This window comes from Haliaeetus leucocephalus, unplaced genomic scaffold, assembly GCF_000737465.1.
Source record: "Haliaeetus leucocephalus isolate CR32 unplaced genomic scaffold, Haliaeetus_leucocephalus-4.0 Scaffold730, whole genome shotgun sequence".
Classification (NCBI taxonomy): domain Eukaryota; kingdom Metazoa; phylum Chordata; class Aves; order Accipitriformes; family Accipitridae; genus Haliaeetus; species Haliaeetus leucocephalus.
In genome coordinates, this window is record NW_010973166.1 from 1,984,584 (window position 1) to 2,003,654 (window position 19,071).

General features: G+C 45.2%; 1 protein-coding gene across 2 annotated transcripts in view; it reads left to right on the forward strand.

The window, feature by feature from the left end:
- The window catches only part of RFWD2 (ring finger and WD repeat domain 2, E3 ubiquitin protein ligase), a 121,837-nt gene extending 106,416 nt beyond the window's left edge, over nt 1–15,421 (forward strand). For both annotated transcript variants that reach the window (XM_010580646.1, XM_010580647.1), the window contains exons 17-18: nt 12,340–12,384; nt 14,317–15,421. In XM_010580646.1, the coding sequence (XP_010578948.1) occupies nt 12,340–12,384; nt 14,317–14,334 (63 nt within the window). In that variant the 3' untranslated portion in view covers nt 14,335–15,421. The remainder of the gene's footprint in view (nt 1–12,339; nt 12,385–14,316) is intronic.
- Nucleotides 15,422–19,071: the final 3,650 nt, after the last annotated feature.

The window sequence follows — 19,071 nt, forward strand, 5'->3', positions numbered from 1 at the left end:
AAATACAAGAAATAAATATATATGTATATCTATTTCTTGTAGTGGCTTATGCAGCTACAAGCTGGGCCACTTTGCAGACAGGTACCCTTCCCTCTTCTGTTCTTAACCACCAAGCAGCTTGCAGCCCTTTGGGTGGCAGCAACCTCCAGGGATGAGAGACTTTTGCTCTCCCGCTGTGCCTCACTTCCCCTCCCCGTGCTCTAGCTCTGCTCGTCATGCAGATGTGTAATCCCCCACTCTCCCTGCCTGCAGCCTCAGCTGGAGATGCAGCATCTTACGTACACTGTTGTTCCTACCCCCCCCACCCCAGACAGCATCCTCAGTGCTGACACTTAGACCCATGGCTCTGTTCTTGTTGCTATTAAATATACTATTCCTGGCTTAAAGAGAAATGAAGGCTTTGATTTCCATGGGTGCCAGGCTTCTGGCCCATCCAGTAACACAATTAGAAGGCTTGCAGATGCAGTGAAACCTTCGTCCTCCTTTTCCAGCTGGCATGAGCAAAACATTCAGAATAGTTAATGTTTTTTGCAGATATTGAGCACTTGAGTCCCACTGCAACATTGTTCCAAGACCCATTAATGAAACGGTCAGGATTTTAACATAGGTCCAGAACTTGCAAAGTTGTTCGGTTTGGAATACTGTAGTATCAGAGTTTGGGTTTGGTGGTGGGATCCCACTTAAAAATGTATGGGTATGTTCAAGGGATGTTATTACAGTTAAAGCATACAAATGAAATGTCAGAATTCAGGTTGCTTTAAAGTGACCCTTTTTTGCATCTCTGTGTCAGGCCAGTCTTAGAGGTGGAGGTGATTTCATTAGGATGGTGCAAAGAAGCTACAGTCGACAGGAGATCCAATTTACTAGGTGTTGTCCAAAGAGACCGCAAGTGACAGCTTCCTGCCCCAGAGAGTTGACAGCCAAACTGTATAAAATGAACAGTAGTGGAGTATGAATCCATTATCAGTTTTAAATAAATTGATTTTCTCAGTCCATCAGCTATTTCAGGAGTTCCTGCCAAAGCATTCCCCTCTTGCTGACCCAGCCAGCCCAACTTGGCTTGGCTCCCTTCGTCATTCCTGACATCTCCTATGATTAACCCATTCTCCTGTATTGATTGCCACCATCTGTGGTTGTAATGTAATGCATTAATTGCTCTTCCACTTCTGCTTTGAGGGGACAGTGTCACGTGAGGGGTTTAGTAAGTTTTTTCTTTCCAGCCTGTCACACTAGCACTGGCCAGCATGTTGCCACCAGTTACACAGCTGCAAGACCTCTTTCTCCAGAAGTTAGTTCAGGGCTTTATCTGCACTGTCTTAAGCCTATGGTAGCTTTAATACCTCAATATTAGTCAGGCCTTTCTCTCTTTTGCTTTAATTAAGTGAATTCTGCGTTATTTAATCTTCTGCACAACCTGTCTCAGACTGGGAGCTGTGCAGGAGCTGGTAACTTTGTGATTACTCGCATGTAAGCAACACTTTGTACGTCATTCTGCTTGGAGAAGGAAGGCTCTGTATCCTACCATCATGAGACAGGCTTCATATCAATACTCAGGTCCCTTAGTCATAGAGATCTAGTTGCCAAAGGCATTGAGGACATGAGCTCCTCTTGGTTTCAATGAGAACTTCTGACAATCCATCCAGCTTTGCTGAGAGGCAGGCACGTGGATTAAAGGGACTGACAGTAGGCATCATCTGGGTCTGAAACATTTCATCACATGATAATTGGGAAACCTGAAGTGTTTCCACAACATGTAATTTGCATACAGAGCAGAATTCATGATTTTTGGAAAAAAACAAGGCTGGACTTGCCCCAGTATGGGCTCTTGGACTGAATTCTAGATGGCTGCCAGGCACTACCAAAAAAACCCCATCCCTGATACTTTGGACAAATCAATTTGCCTGTCAGCTACAGCCTCAGCCCCAGGAACCAGTGTTCTTCTGTACCAAATGGGGGAAGCAAACAAAACTGCTGGATCTAGAACTGTAGGTTGAGGGCACAGAGGAGCATGTCCTCAGAGCTGCCACAGTTATGTGGGTGCCACCATTGTTTGGGACCACTGTGAGGGTCATCTGGGTGCGGGAAGGGAGGAGGAGATGGCAGGATGGACGCTACGTGGCCTGAAAGACTGGTTTGACTATGGGTTTGTAGAAGAGTGAGGATATTGGGACACCTGATATTTTCCAAGATTCCTAACTGTTCAGTGTGTTGTGAGCACTCAGTGTCATTCAGGAATTTCTTGCTCTTCTCCCATACTCCTGGCATGGGAGCCTGGTGTGAAACTCCCCAAGGGTTGGATGAGTTGTTGGAGCGCCTGAGAGATGCCAGCCACTGATGTAGGTCTAGGACCTATGACTGCTAGGTAAGAGTCCTGCATCCCATGGGCTTAGATGTGTGCATAGGTGTGAACTGTGGGGTGGGAAGGGTCTTTAAGTGTTCTTTAAAACCCTTGGCTAGGTATCATGTTGGAACTGGTGTGTTCAGCCTCACCTGGCAGGCTGTTACAGTTTAGGGTTGATTTTTAGTGTGCTTGATAGCAGTGGGTTGTGCCCCTAGTGTGTTTGGGAGAGGAACACAGCTGGAGCTGATTTCTCATCAGCAAATAAGTAAATACTGCAGTTCAGAAAAGGAATGCTTATTAGGAGAGTTAAATCTCAATGGTATTTTTCCCTGCTTTTTCTCTTCAGTGCTTCGTTGTGAACATCTGGATTAACCTTGGGCAAATCCACTGAGTGTGTTGCCTCGGTTTCCCCACATGTCAAAGTAGGATAATACTTAGCTACCTCACCAGGGCATTTGTTACACTTAATTAATGTTGTAATGTGTCTTTGGTTCCTCTGATAAAATGTGCTGTGCGCATGCTAAGTTGTTTTTACTGATTGGATTGTTAATTAAATGTGCACGTATAAATGATTTATTGGCATTAGAGAACTAAGACTTAATAATTTAAAATATTAACGTCAAGGTGGTTGGGTCAATTTTAAGCCTGTATCATTCAGCTATTTAGAGACTGAAACTAATGGCACTGGGAGAGGAAGGGAAGCAGGAGCTGGACCAGCTAATGGCTTATTTCATGGTATTTCTATGTGGGGATTGATTTAATAACAGGACCCAAACTCCAGTGCCTGCCCCAGGGAAGCCACTGGCAGCATCAACAGTGTGCTGAGCTTCATAGAGCACGGGAGGTTTGTCACCTAGCAGTGATGCCTCTTGGCCCAACTTAGAAACCATTTGTCAGCCTTTGGAGGAGTGTGCTCCAGCTCAGCGTGGCAGCTGATGTGCAGTATTAGCTCTTGTGTATCAGGAAAAAGCATGACAGAAAGGATATCTGGGGCATGTGTGCATCTGCAAGGCTGCTGATGTGGACCACCTTCTGCTGTTGAAACCTGGCCCAGCAGCGGTTTGTTCCCACAAAATAACATGAAGCCTAATCATAGGGCCTCTGCCTCCTTATGTTCCTCTCTCCTCTGTTGTTTTTTTTTTTTAAATCTTTGCAGATGTTTCTGAGGTGGATGTGGGAATGAGCTGTAGCTGACAGCCCAGGCAGGGACCAGAGGAACAGCTATGTCATCCTAGTGCGGTAATGAGTTTAGGGACCTAGAAGTACAGAACTAAGAAGAGAAGGCCTGTGGGAGCAGATACAGCTGGTTGATTGGATACTGGGACCAGGGAGGAAGGTTAATCAGCTATTCCCTTTCTGAACCCAAGGAAGATGTGCGCATTGGTGTTGGTGCTAGCATGTTGGAGGTGAAAGGGTTGGAAAGAAAAGGAAACTGTTCTGTAAGCAGGATTTTCAAAGGTGGATTCACAAGGAGAGGGAGAAGGAGATGGGAAAATGTACACAGTGCTGTAGAAGAGGCAGTTGAAACTCAGGAGCGGAGTGCTGAAAGTAGGGTTCTGATGAGAGATGCCGTGCAAGGGACAATGATCTCACAAATACAAAAGGCCCAAAGGATATAGGACAGATCGTCTGGGAAAGATGAAAGCGTTTTGGCACAAACTAGGGAATTGCTGATTCAAGTGTGAAGAGGAATATTTGAAAGAGGGAACTGAGCAACTGAGGAGTGTTGGATACAGTTGAGTTGGAAGAGAAAGCACTGACTTGGCAAAAAGGAGAAGGAAGAAGAATAGAGAAGGTAAGAGGGATGGGGGAACGCATCATGAGTATGAAAGAAAGAGGCTTAAGAGAACCAACTAAACATGAAGCAGGGCTTAAACAAATTGGAGTTTGCCCTTCACAGTAGGGCAAGGAGTGTGTTGTAAATTAAAGAGGACCGAGGAGCTGAGACGCACGGGAAAAGATGTCTTTTACCATCTCTCAGGAGTTTCCCACCAGCATCCGTTCCTTCCCGGTGCCGTAGCTGGGAGTGGTGGTCCTTGCTGTGCTTCAGGACTGGGCTGTGTAGCACTCGTGGTAGGCTGTGCTTGTAGGGTGGACTGCTTGTCTGTGTAATGTGGGCTAACTTGGACTGAAAAGGCTTTTCATATTGTACTGATTTCTGTTTATGGCTTCTGAATCCCTGATGGTTTGCCAATGGTCTGCACAAAATCAAAATCTAAAACTGCCAGATCTAGGTCACATTTCTGAATAATTTCATGCAGGTTGGTGGCTGTTTCTTTAGCTTGCACGTTTTATTTCTGATGAGGGTTTGGAAGGGATGCATAAGCAACAGTGATAGCGATAGTAATGATAGCACCCTGGGGCTTGGTTTTGCCACATACAGCACTGACGGGCAGGGCAGCATGCTCCTTTGGCTAGGCAGAGATTAAATTCATTATCTCCAGCATGACGTAATGACTGACTGCAACAAACTGTAGAAGAGAAAGGAGGAAAATGTATCAGCAGAGGGAGTGCAGGGCAGTGGAGCTCAATATTCCCACATGCAGAGGATGTGACTTGCCATTTGGGGAAAGGGGGTTAACGACAACATAATTTGGTTTTAACATAGGTCTCCCTACCTTGCCTGATGGGGAGTGCGCAACAGCTGTTAGAGCTGTGTACTTCGCTTTGCAGTAGATGCAGAATAATAAGTGTCTGATGACTTATTCTCATCTTGAATTCTAAATAAATTACGCGCTCATCAAAACCAGTTTTGTTCCAGAACAACTAAATTACAGAGGTGGTCGCCTGTAATATGGGTGGGCTTTGCTGGCTGGCTTTCCTGCCTTTGCCAAGCTTTCTTTGCCCTCTTCCCATCAGTCTCATTGGCCTCCGTTTCCATGCTGAATTCAGAAGACAGTGTAGAAACGAGCAAATTGGTGCCTGTGTGCAGCACCATACATGTGCATGCTTCTATTTTCTTCTAGCCTGGTCTTCAGCTGCCTTGTCGATCTTGTTTTCTTGAGAGCTACATGCTGAAAAGAAGGGTCATGCTAAGAAAAACTGATTTTTCACTTGGCTGAGAGATAGCTTACTACTTATTTGAGTGTGTCATTGGAGCAAGCCTTGGACTGTTTTCCTCTGGGCACCCATGTACTGTGAATACAGATACCTGGGTATAGATGATAGTAAATAAGCTGCCAGTTATACAGCATCTTCTTATGCTGAGTTTGGTCTGAAGACGAGTAGAAAAATGCATTAAGTGTAAAATCCAAAAATGAGAAGGCTGTTTCTTCAGGGAGCAGGAGAGAGGGATTTATTCATGTATTGAGTTACGATTAGAAAATACCAGATGTGGAAGTGTCAGAAAACTTGATAAAAGCATCCCTGGTACAGAGGTTAAAGTCTGGAATTGCAGAAAAATGAGGGGGGGGGATTCAAGGAGATGTTGAATTTCTACCTGCGCGTGTTTCCTAGCGAGACATGCTTCATCTCATGCAGAAGCTGCAAACTCTGCATGATGTAGGATGATGAAAACCCTAATTTGTTTGAAAGCTTTTTTGCCTTTATAGTGTGTCCGTGAATTCCTACGTGAGAAGAAACTATAGATGTGTGCATATGATTGTAGGCAAGTCTTTCTGTAGAAAGTTGAGCCTAAGGAGTGCCGTCATCTGCAGGTCTGTGGGTTAATGTGTTAAGAAAATATCTTTATTATGCTGTGCGGGTATAATTGTATAGCATTTATAAACTTAAAAGCACAAAAGATTGTGTATTTGCAGCTGGATCTGTGCTTCCTTCTAGACAAGATCTTTGAGTTGTTGCTTTTTGCGGGGGGGGACCAGATAAGCCTAAGGAGGCTTTATCTCTGTGTGTACAAAGGAATTACCTTCAGAATGAGATAAAAATACAGTTTCTAAGGATTAAAAGACATGGTTTAGGCATGCGTATTCTGTTCCAGTTTTAAAACCTAAAGACATGGGTGTTGCTGCTTCTGAAATGTCTTGGTACAACATCTTTTGTATGTTAGACCTCGTTCTTTAAAGAATAGCTTGGTTTAAAGAAGTAATTAATTTCTGCTTGGGCCTGATGTTCACGGTATAGATAATAAACAATCCCTTAAAATTGTTCAGAAGGGATTAATATTAGGTGAGTGTGATGGCATATAAAGTAAATTCTGGCACACAGGGAGTTAGAGGATTGTGCACCACTTTAACCATCCCACCATGCACCCCTTCATTGGTAATGATTGTATCGCAACAATGGAAAAAAGAAAATAAAATTCCATGTGCAGCACATTGTCCTGCTGGGAAGAGATCTAATCTAGCAGTTTAGCTTTTAAAAACCGTTTGATTTTTGTACATTAGAGGTTCATTGTGTTTCCTAGGTTAGACTTTGTAATTTTCTTTCAAAAACAAAAGCTGACTTGAGTTGTACAATAAGAAAATAACCAGGTCTCAGGGGAATTAGAGTGAAAAGCCATTAGAATCTGCTAATTACAAGATGAAGAGCACTGGTGGTCTGTTGGGGAACCGCTTTCACAAAAGACTTTGCGTATGATGACGATGGGAAAAGTTTCTGTGAAATATGTCTTGCAGATGGTCTGCTGCTCAGTCCTAAAAGCTAGCACCTGAGTAATAGTTGCCATCTTCAGTAAGGACTGAGTAGCATTACGTAAAGGGCTTTATGTACAAACAGCACTAGATTTAGTTCAACTATAAACTTTTATTCTGCCTATAAATAACATAAGACAATGGCCACTTGAGTGCAAGCTTTCTCACCCAGTATATTTTCTCATTGAATCAACAACTTTGCTTAATTAGGCTCCAGTTCCTTTGAGTAAGTGCTCAGGGTTCTCTGGCAGCAAGTCCTTCTGCTTGAAAGAGCATTGCTGACGAACCAGCCATTCGTTAGCAAAAACGTCTGCTGGGGTGGGAAGGTGAGAAGTTGTTAATTTAAAATAAGATCTTTAAGAACCCTAACTGTGAATCTGTAGAACAAACCTAGCTGAAAATCCAGAAAATTCACGCTTACCTCAGTGATGACTGCGCTGGAAGTTTTGAGGCGAATATGCTTTATTAGTGCAGAAAAGGGGGGACAACAAAGAGGTACAAACTTCATGGGCTGTAATTATTTATAATATGGTGAAAGTCCCAAATAAGATTTCCAGTCCAACACGTGAACATGTGCACATATAACTTGGAAACACATCTTGCTTTGCCATTGACATCTTTATAATCCTACAGAACAATTTCTTCAGCTTGTTGGGTTATTACTCGTATCTGTAGAAGGTAGCGAGGAGTGCAAAAGTAGGAATAAATCCATGTTGTATCATTTCTCCTTTAGCCAAACTTTCTTCCTTCCTCAGCATGGGCCTTGCAGGAAACACAGTCAGATAAGTTTGTTTAAAGGTTAGTGTTGTCGGGCTAATGGTACAGAGGAGTGCTGCCGCTTCTTTTATGTGTTGGCTTACATGGTCAAAGCTGTGGTTGTTAGCTACCCACTGCAGTTCCCAACCTTCAGACGCCCTGACTGTTCCTAGTAAGACTAGCCTTAGCAAAACTACTGCATTTACAAACTATAAAAGTGTAGGGTTTGTTCACATGTAAATGTTCTGACTCGCAGTTTCATTCCCAACAAGAGGGACCAAGATCTTTCAAAGTCAGCATCCAGGCTCCTCTTGTGTAGACCATGCTCCAGCTTTTCCTTCAGTGTGAGCTTCTGAAATTCACTTTAAGGATTGATGTATGTGGGGTAACAGAGGAGGAATGGTCTCACAAAGGATTATATTAAAGGAAAAAAAAAAGATGCAAGTGATTTGTGGTCATCATGCCTATTTTGAGCCCCTTTGGGACAGGTTCTCCATTTTGTGTCAGGAAAGGATGACAATAAAATACTCAGCTGTGATTTTGCATAAGCCTGCTGGTGAGAGCGGTGCTTAACTCCTGGAGCACTGCGGCTGCAAGTGGTTGTCCACGGTGGCTCTTTATTAGTAAAGAGGGATGGCTAGAGATGAGCCTTGCTGTTACTGGGAAGATGGGTTTACAGCTTAGCTAGAGGGTCTGTCTGGAGATTTCCCTTGCTATGTAGAGTTGAGTCTGCTTGGATATCAGCGTGTATCCCTCCAAGGAGATGCGTGTGTGGTTTTAACAGCTGTCCATCTGGGGTGATGTTCATTTAGTTTCCCCTGCCACCGCCTCCCGCCTCCCCCAGTGTTTTCTTGCACAAAGATATAAAGAAAGAGTAAAAAGCTACAATCTCAGCTGCCTTGTACGCCCTGTTGCCCTGAAGCAGCTCCGACAACTTTTCAGTTGTTCAGCTGAGTTTCCTCAAGCTTCGCAAAACATCCAGAGCATTTCTGATTCTCTTAATGCCAACTGCTCTTGCATGAATACCAGCAGGCAGCCAGACTCTCCTTCTCCCTTCCTTCCCTGTACAAATTGCTTCCCCAGGGCCATCCAAATACAGGGCTCATCTAGGAGGGAAGGAAATCAGTGTGCTTCAAAGCCCAGCTGTCACCGGGTGAATAATTCCTTCGAATGATGAATGTAGCAGGTATCTCATCTACTCAGGAAGGTCCTAAATTTGATTTTGTTTTCTTTGCCATCAAGAATGTGCTGCAGAAATTTCTTCTTTTGGCACAATCAGTGAAAGTCCCTTTGAATCCCAAGGGCAAATGCTTCTAAGTTCCTGTGGGTGGACCAGTTGTGTTCATCCAGTGCCACATCCAGGAGAACAGGGATGTGTGAGGCTCAGGACAGAGGTGTTTCTGTCTGGTCTGTCTTCGCACTCAGGTCTGATTTACAACTTCATTTGGCATAATGCCTACCTCTGTATGGATAAGTGTCCAGTCTGTAGGCAATAACAAAGATTTGTGGTGGAGTCAAGTCCTTCCCAATGTCAAGGAACTGTCCCTCAGACTTCCCATAATACTGTCTCTGCAGTCGAGGAAAAAGTTGGCAGGTGTGGGAGGCTGTTCATAAGTCTTAGCACAGGACTTCAGCCCTGGAGCATCTTAGAGCAGTTCTGGACCTGCACCCTATATTAATCTTAACATGAGTCCTGAGATGCACCTAAATTTGTCAATTAATCTTTCTAAATTCATATGTAATGCCAAGAGACAAAAAGATGCATACTTTTGACATCCCCAGAGCCTTGCTCTTTTCTGTTGACTTAACAGGACCAAAACTCTTAAGCTGTCCCCTGTCAATTTTATGGCTGTCCCTGGCTTGTTGAGATGCCACGTTATGTCATCGCAGGGGACCCGAGTGCACCACAGCATGTCTCCAGCAATTGCTCCTTATCTGCCTTGATGTGCAGAGGAGAGGTTGCCACATTTCATCAGGTTACGCAGTCGGTGGCTTTCCACTGGGGTGCAGTAATACTTGAGATTAGCAGCCACATGGAACAAAATGCTGTTGCTTGCCAGGCAGTAAACACTCATCCCCTTGATTTTTGTTCTGTTTGTTCATTTTTTTTCTTCAATCTTGTTTTAGCAAAGGCAGCTGGCACCTTCTGTCTCTGCTGTTAAGAAAGGCTACAGGTGCTAACCACCCCTAGGAAGGGGTGCATGCATAGAAGAGTCATTTTCATAACCAATTTCTTCAGAGCAGTACTACTCAGTTGGGGTGGATCTCCAACACATCCCCTGCTTCTGCTTTGGGAGTTTCTGGATCCTGCAGACAACAAATGTGGGAGGGATGAGGAAGGCCAGCCTTTCAGCCTTCTTGGCCTGGATAGAAACACCAAGTGATTATGGTAAAGTAGAACATGCAACCACAATGGATGGTGATACCCTGTTTTTCATGCCTGAGATATATAGATACTTGTAGTGGTGCAGTAGGGGAAAATAGATATTCTGCCAGTTAAGTAGTTGTAGTGGTTATCTTTTGAGGATGTGGTGACTCCATCCATACATGTCCTGGCAAAAGGATTAGTTCAACATGCACACAGCTGTTGCGAGTTACAGACCTGCAGATCTAAGCAACTTCACGACTTGCTTAGGTGTTTAATGTGTTGAATATATCGGCTGTTTTACAGGCAACATGAAGGAGAATTGTTTCTTTAGAGGATTAAAAACAAGTTATTTAGCTGTGTTCCTGGGGAAGCAGTGCTAGAGTGTCTTAACAAGCAAGTCACTGTTTGTTCGATGACAGATTTGGTGCTAATTTTGCTGCTGTCTGCTCCCGTTTGTGTCTCATGGTTGTGGATGAAAGCAGCAGAGTGGTGATTAGCTCAGACCCTGCTGAAAAAAAAAACCCAGTGGCTTCTGAAGAACAAGGGAGTGAGAGTATATTACCCTCTGGCGTTTTTATTTTATTTAGCAGGTAAAACTGTTCATTGAACCAGAGTTCATTTACAGTGGTACCCCAGCAGACTGCAGCAGCAGGATGAATTACCAATCACTCACAGAGCAAACAGGAATCATTCAAACCCTGGATAATCTGTACTCGGGAGTTCAAGTCTCTTGTGCTGCACACTAGATAGCTGCCAGTGCCTCTCCCTTGCCTTCAAAATCCAATCGGGTATCCTGGTCCCTGTTTTAGTCCCCAGATCACATTTTTATCTGCATTCCCCCCGGTGGGTTTTGATTTTAATGCTGTTAACCAGAAGCTGGGCAGTTCACAGGATTAGATTCTTTCAGCCACCAAATTAATGGAAACTGGAGCATATGCTTCCTGCGAGGGTATACTTTCTTTTCAGGAGCTTTGACTTGGAGGATCATTGGTGAGATAATATCAGGAGTCTTAACTAATCCCCTAATGATTGTACCAGGGGTGAACAAATCTATCTATAACAATTAGCCCCGTGGTCCACCACAAGGCTACTCTTACCTCATAAGTGGGGTTTTGCGTTGAAAAGTATTTTTCTCCCTTTGCTTCAAAGCTGGTGGCTGTGCAAAATCCTGAACCTCGTGGCAAGGCAGCGTGCAACGCTGTTGGAGCTGGGTCGAGCTGCCTTTCTGCTCCCTTTGGAGCGGGGTGTATTCTAGTCACTGAGTTTATTAAAAATGCATGTGTTAAGCGATGGGATAATTACAGCAAGTTTGTCTGGGGATGGATAGCAGCAGTGGGAGAAATTGAAAAATGTGTCTGAGAAGATATCAGCCGTTTTTAGAGACAGTGGTTCGCGGCGGACGGTTTGGCATTATATGCTACAACTGCTGGTGCAAGAATGGATGCAGGACACTGGTCTGGGAGCAGCGGTTCAACCTTGGCATCTCCGGGGCTGTTGCCAGTGCCCCAGCGCTTATGTGCTTTAGGTTTATCGGCACCGTATTGTTTCTCTGGATTTCCCTATTTGAACAATTTTGGTTTGGGAGCGTGTGTCTGCACTTGCTGGTTGCATCAGGAATGCGATCACAAGAGCAGGGGCTGTCTCCCCCAGTTTTTGCCTGGGGGTTGCCTGACTGATGCAGCAGACCATTAATTTGCAGACAACCAGGATATCTCCAAAGGCAACTCCATCAACTAGCAGGAGGTAAATAGATGCTGCCTTTCTGAATAAAGTAGGGCTGGAGCCCTCTCTGTTTATCTTCCCTTCCAAACTGCCATTGCTCTCTAATCTCTTCTCTTCTTTGTTTTACTTGCCTGAAACCTCTTGGCTCTGGGAGAGGTTGCACGGCCTCAGAACCGGAGAGGTTTTGTCATGATGATTAGTCGGTTTAGTTAGGGCGCTGGAGACCTTTGCCCATACACTGCCAAAAGATGAAATTTGCCCACTTCACAGGGAGACTGTGAGGATTAATTCATGTTTGTAAATTGCTTTGGAGATTTAAAGCTCTGTACAAGCACTACGGATTATTGCTTTCTAATTCTTTAAGGTAATATAACTTTTATAAAGACTTTTAGCCTCAAAAGCATCTTGGAAATGGGAAGAGTTAAGTCTCTTTGAAATTAGATATACTTCTAATGTTTAAGATAAAAACAACTGCTGCTTCTCTGCTGCTTCTTCCAAAAAAGAAATAAAAAAATAAAAAAAGGCAATGGCAGATTGTGATAGTGCCTCTTCTTTTTTTCCAGGAGTCCAATGTGCTGATTGCTGCTAACAGTCAGGGTACAATTAAGGTAAGTTATTTCATGCATCTCCTCTTTAAACGCTTGAATCTGTGGTTAGTAAAAAGCAAGGTCAGAGAAACCGTACAGCCAGGACAAACCATTAGAGGAGGTCATCCCAACTGTAGAAGTTTGTAATTTAAATGATATATTTGCCTCTGGCACGTGGTGGAGCAAGCAGACGGCACACCAGCAATGAAACCCAGTTAAAGCAAGGTGTAGAAAAGCTGCTGGCAGCCATCCAGCACCCACTGTGCCTCCGCTGCTCCTTGGGGACCTGGTAGCATGGAGAGTCTGGCAGAAGCATCTTCGCAGGCTCATGCTGGTTCTTGTGGCAGCGGAGGCTGTGCAGTAACTCGCCGGTGTTAACCAGAGCCCATCCTCTGGCTGCTGCCACCGATGCAAGGTGCAGCAAAGCTGAAAACAGAGCTCCTGATGTGCAGCCAGCTGGAGCAGTGTTTGAAATGAGCAGGGATGTTCCCTCACTTTGCTTACTCCAGGTGCCCAGACTGGCTGTAACAGACAGCAGCTGCCAGTGCAGGGTTTTGTGAAAGCAACAGCCTTCCCCGTGCACTGAGACACCAGCGTTTTGCCAGGTTTTCAGCACTTGAATTGAAAGTCTTCCAGAGTGTCTGTTCAATGTATTTCTATGCATGAAATGTCAAGCAATATGGAAAAGACTTTGTCCTTCTATACATGTCTATCAGACAGCCAAGCAAAACCAGTACCTAAACCCAGGCTGGTGCTGATTCTCTGGAGAAGCCCAGGTCTGATGCCATCCCAAATTGTACACAGCAGCATTGACCACCACTATGCTTTTGAGGGTTGGTGGTTAATGCCATAGGCTTGTAGCCCAGAGCCCTGGCAGCTTTCTGTAGCTGCTGATAAAGGGGTTTACTTGCTGTTTACAAAGTTACACCCTGGATTGTCACTCTCGTGAAGCTGAGGTCCTCTTCCTGATTTCCCCTTGCATCCCTGTGACAATAGCAGCTCTCTGGAGCCAGCCCTGAGTTGCTGGTCTGAACGGTCCTGGAAAATCGCAAAAAAAGCAGAAATGGGGAGAGACCCAAGTGGTCTGTGTTTGGCTGCATGTCAAGATTTTTTTTTTTTTTCCTCCTTTTTGGCCACGAATGGCCTGGTTACTCTTGCTGTTGCAGCGTGTGATGCTGTAGCCTCTCATAGGTGATTTATTTAACAGGCTTTGGCATTGGTTGCTCGTTACTTCGGTCACTTCCTTATTAGTAAAATGGACAACATGCACAGATCCTTTTGATACCTTGAAGTGAATCCCACAGAGAGGAGAGGTTTTGCTCATGCACTTTGCTTGTTAATGAGAGAAGGCAGACAGAGAAATGTGCAAACAGCCAGGGCTGTCAGAAGTCTGGTATTTTCATTTGCCTTTGGCACCTTTGAAGGTGGGATGGTCTGGTAAGGGACTGGGTTTGCACAAACCCACTCCAGTCTGAGGGCAGATGCCATGCCAGACAGTACCCATGGGCTAAAGCTCTAGAGCTTTCCCTAGTAAATCCAAACCATGTTAATACAGGCTGTGACAGCCCTCATAGTCACTTTTCTTCTGCCATCTCTAGACCATGCCTTCAGAGGCTGCTGCACCATCTTAGCCATGGACAAGGGAAGTGTGAGTACAGAGGGCTGAGAGGACAAAATCTCTGATCTCCATTACAAGATTTCTAAGAGCTGGTTGATTGGGATGAGTGGAAATGAGGCAACAGTAGATGGGTTTGCTTCATGCCATAATTTATTCAAGTGCAAGCAGACATCAAAATCTTATCCCATCTGTGTGATATTATTGTATGCTGGTGAATAAAGGTAAGGGGTGGAGACGGAGGGGTCAGTCCTGTCCTAGTGATCTATATGCTGATGTAGGAGATAATGAATGTCATAAATTCCTAGTCTAAATGTCTCGTCTTCCCTACTGATCAGGTACTGGAGCTGGTATGAAGGGTTTTCTCTCAAGGCATGAGGTACTTGGTCCTGCTGATATGCTACAGTATTCATCTGGGATCTTCAGCAGCACAAGAAACCGAAACCACCTTGATGTTCCTCCCCAAAACCATCATGTTTGGGTTTTTTCCATTTATGGACTTTCTAGGACCTTTTGAGACACTGGAAACACCAGTGAACTGTCTGCCATCAACATTAACTCCACAGACTTTGCTGCTGCTGGTGGTGGTGGTATGGTTGTCTAATTTTTACGATAGGAAAACAAATTCTTTTAAATAAAAAACAAAAAGGAATAATAAAATTTATTGAGCCACAAGCTGAAGCTGGAAGATTCTCTCTTGTTGCATATGGGAACAGATTTACTTGGGAAGGGAGCTTACAGGACCACACCGGGCTGTCCTCTGTTGCACATCTCCAGTTACTTTCATCTGGACTGTTCTTCATCCCCACTGGAAAAAAAAAAGTATCTAAGCCTTACCTGGACATGCAAGCAATTCACTTTGAGATCCCATAACAGTATAGTTTGGTTGTTCCTTTGATTTATTAATATTTTTTTTTAGATGCATTACATGTTGAGAAATGTTACCCACGTTGACACCTCTGGAGACTGAAGTCCTCTGGTCATCAAGAAGAGAATGACAGCTTCCCCTTCCTCCTCTGCTTATGCCCCTGCCTCAACCCAAAGGGGCAGCTCCAAAGGAGAGGATTAAGTTGTCCTCTTGTCGTCATGAGCCTGGGCCTCTCTGCTGCCTGCCACCAGCAGCATGCTGAGATGAGGTGACCTGCAGTTGCCTGGGACCTGGACTGACCTCACCAAGACACTGTGGGATAACTATCTCCCTCTCAGTGACCTGGCTGTGTTTTCTCAGCTAGAGGAGGAAGCTTTTAGATCCAGTTACCAAAGCCCTGCACCACTTAATCGCCCGTGTGGTCTGGTTGTGTTTGCCCTTCTCTGCACACCATGGAAGCCAAGCATTTTGAATGTTGTAATAAGGGAGTGGATGGATTTGGTTTGTAATGTGTTTCAGAGCCATGATATAAGTAGCCTTATTTTTAATGGTCATGCATACACTTAATTGTACATATGGAGGGGGAATAAACCATGATGCTAAGAGTTGTTGTTCCTTTGTTGGCAGGATAGCGGGGAGGGTAAGAAGATGCAGACAGTCTTCATGAGTAGCAGTCATGCTGAGCTGTCAGGATTGCTGCCAGAACTCATTAAGCTTGAAAGTGGAATTGGTAGGCGTAGCATCTTTTCCTAGCTGTGGGTGGCAAAGGTGCAATGTATACAGTGATACCTGTGGGAAGCGTTTTGGTTTGCAAGCAGAATCTCTCTGCATTCATTCATTGCAGTACTCCTCTCCCTTGCGTCTCTGAGGTTGGGATTGCCACAGGGACTTCACTGTCCTTGTCAGCAAGGCAAGGCCCTGCTGCAGTCTGGGGCCACCCATCAAGGAGCTGTAACTGATGGCATGTGAAAGGTGTCTTATGTCCTCCAGGTGTTAAAAGCCTGATTCTGATCTTCCCAGGAGGATTGTGTGGTCTTCTCCCATCCTTTGGTCACAGAGCAGAAAAGAAAAGCAAGGGTGCTCTTGGGGATATGAACAGAGAAGTAGGGATGAAGCCTTACAGCAGAATTGGGGACAGATCCTGTCCTGATTCAATGTTGGTCCCCATTTCTAGAGGGGCCATAGGGAACATATATGCTCCTTCAAAGCTAGAAGGATATGGGACACACCAAAATTGCTGTTGACTTCTGGAGAGTCTTGTCCAGTGGGGAGAAATGTGATGCTCAGCTCCAAGAGAGGTGTGGATGGCCCTCAGATGCTGCATGCTGCTTTTCTTCCATGGTTTCTGATATGCCGGTGGGGTGAGAAGTGAGGAGAGAAGGAAGGGAGAGAGAAGAGGGGTGCTAGCTTGTGTCCTGCTCCAAGGTGCTACCTGCGGGTCTCTGTCACATGAGTCACCTGAGTCACTGTGGCAGAAGGAAACAAAATTGGTTCCTTCGGCCTGATGGCAGCTCTCTGATACGTCCCACTGAGCACTAGCTTGATTTCCATTTTGCTCCATTTTTAAAAAGGAGAGTTTGGTGCTAGGTTGACTGTGCTGGGCTGTGCAGAGCATCCTTCCCAGGCAGCCGCCTCTGAAGGCAGGGCCGGTGTGAGGAGCAATGGCCGTAGCTCATGCTGCTTCCCCTGGTTTCAGGTGTGGGTTTCCCTCAGCCTCTGGCTTGTTTATTGATGCCTACTAATTAATTTTGCAAGCTGCCACTGCTGCCATGGCTGCAGTTGTACCCCAGCTCTGTGCTGCGCAGCCGCTGCTTGGCAGGTGACCTCATTCCTTCTCTCCCCCCACTTGAAGGTCCTCTGTGTTTTAAATTGAAATCACTCTGACAAAGCTGAGATCTTAGAAAAAAAGTGCTATTTTGAATGCTGTAAGGTTACTCCTTGAATTAAACAGGGAAAACAGTTTAACATCGGCCACCTTTGTTTTTTTGGTTTTCATTCTGTTTCAATCAAGATAAAATGCAAATTTGGTGTCTGGCCCTAATTAGAAACACAGCAGCTCATAAACACAAGTTGTCTTTGTCTCTTTGTCACTGGTGGTACGCTCCTTATTTTAATCCCCTTAATTTTCTTTCCTTCAGGTAACTCTCTGCAGTTGACATATTAAGTCGCATATAATTACTTACTGTAATCTTTTTTTTTTTAACAGCAATTGGTCAATTTTATTTTTTTTTTTTTTAAATTAGTTGCCTCCTCAACAAATGGTCCCTATCGGGTTTTCAGCCTTTTTAGAGTCGGGAAGTGACTGAGTTTGGGAGGGACCTCCAGAGGTCTCTGGTCCAACCCCCTGCCCAGAGCAGGACTTGCCTCAAAGTTGGATGAGGTTGCTCCAGGGCTTAGAGCTGTTCACAACTCAACCGAGCAAGGATGTCCCTCTGGGGAACCTGTCCCAGCGCTTAACCGCTCTCCTTGCAAAAATTAATTGCAGATGGTGGGCACTTAAGAGTCTTTATTCTCATTTTCTTCTTTTGGAAGAACAGGGTTACAAAGGCCTTGGCTGGAAGCTGTCCCAGAAAGATTTTGCCTCCAGCGCTCATGTCCCTGCAAGAGGTGTTGGGTGAGTCAGATTTTTCTTTGAGAAAGGGAATTTAAAACCCTGCCTGGCCAGCCAGCCTCTTTAATTAATTTTAAAGCATTTAATAGAAGAGTAGGAAGAACATGCCTCAGTGCTAAAAAGAAGTCAAGGGGAAATTTAAATTAATATCAATATGTCAGGGCTCTTCAGCAGTGAGTGTGGACGGTTGCTAATGCCAGCATTCAACCCAAGCGCTGGAGCCTTGTTTGTTTAGGGTAATTTTGTTTAACTATGGAAGGTCATAATGACAGCAGCAGATAATTGGAAAGGCAAATCTAGCTCCTTTCTTGCTCAAAAGTCCTCTTTCCTTTCTTACTGCTTTTTGGAGGCTAGAAAGACCCAGCAAGGACCTGCAGCGGTCCGGGGGCGAAGTAGTTCCCATTGACTGCAGCGTTTGCTTTGAAGAAATCGTCTTGTGTGGTGGCAGCATCCACGTGTGCAGGCAGTGGTGCTAATCCCGGCATCCAGCAGAAGTAATTGGGGAAAGTATGGCCACTGCCTGCAAAGACTCTTTTTCTTGAGGCCAACCTCACAAGATCATAGAGTGGTTTGGGTTGAAGGGGACCAAGGTCATCCAGTCCAAGCCCCTGGCCATGAGCAGGGACACCTTTAACTACATCAGGTTGCTCAGAGCCCTGTCCAAAGTGACCTTGAATGTTGCCAGGGATGGGGCATCTACAGCCTCTCTGGGCAACCTGTGCCAGTGTTTCACCACCCTCATCATAAAAAATTTCTTCCTTATATCTAATCTAAATCTACCCTCCTTTAGTTTAAAACCATTACCTCTTGTCCTATCGCAACAGGCCCTGCTAAAATGTTTGTCCCCTTCTTTCTCGTAGGCCCCCTTTAAGTACTGGCAGGCTGCTATAAGGTCTCCCCAGAGCCTTCTCTTCGCCAGGCTGAATGACCCCAACTCTCTCAGCCTTTCTTCATAGGAGAGGTGCTCTGATCCCCTCATCACCTTTGTGGCCCCTCTCTGGACCTGCTCCAACAGGTCCATGTCTCTTCTGTGCTGAGGACTCCAGAGCTGGACACAGTACTCCACGTGCGGTCTCACCAGAGCGGAGTAGAGGTGCAGAATCACCTCCCTCAACATCCTAGCCATGCTTCTTTTGATGCAGCCCAGGATACGGTTGGCTTTCTGGGCTGCAAACACACATTGCTGGCTCAGTTGAGCTTCTCGTCAACCAACACCCCCAAGTTCTCCAGAGGGCTGCTCTCAATCCCTTCATCCACCAGCCTGTATTGATACTGGGGGTTGCCCCGATCCATGTGCAGGACTTTGTACTTGGCCTTTTTGAACCTCATGAGGTAAACATGGGCCCACTTCTGAAGCTTGTCCAGCTTCCTCTGGATGGCATCCTGTCCCTCAGGCCTGTCGAAGTGCACTGCTCAGCTTGGTGTTGTCTGTAAACTTGCTGAGGGTGCACTGGATCCCACTGTCTGTGTCATCGTTGAAGATACTGAACAGTACTGGTCCTAATATGGAGCCCTGAGGGACACCACTGGTCACCGATCTCCATTGAGGCATTAACCACTGCCCTCTGCATGCGACTATCTAACCAATTCCTCATCCACCAAACAGTCCACCCA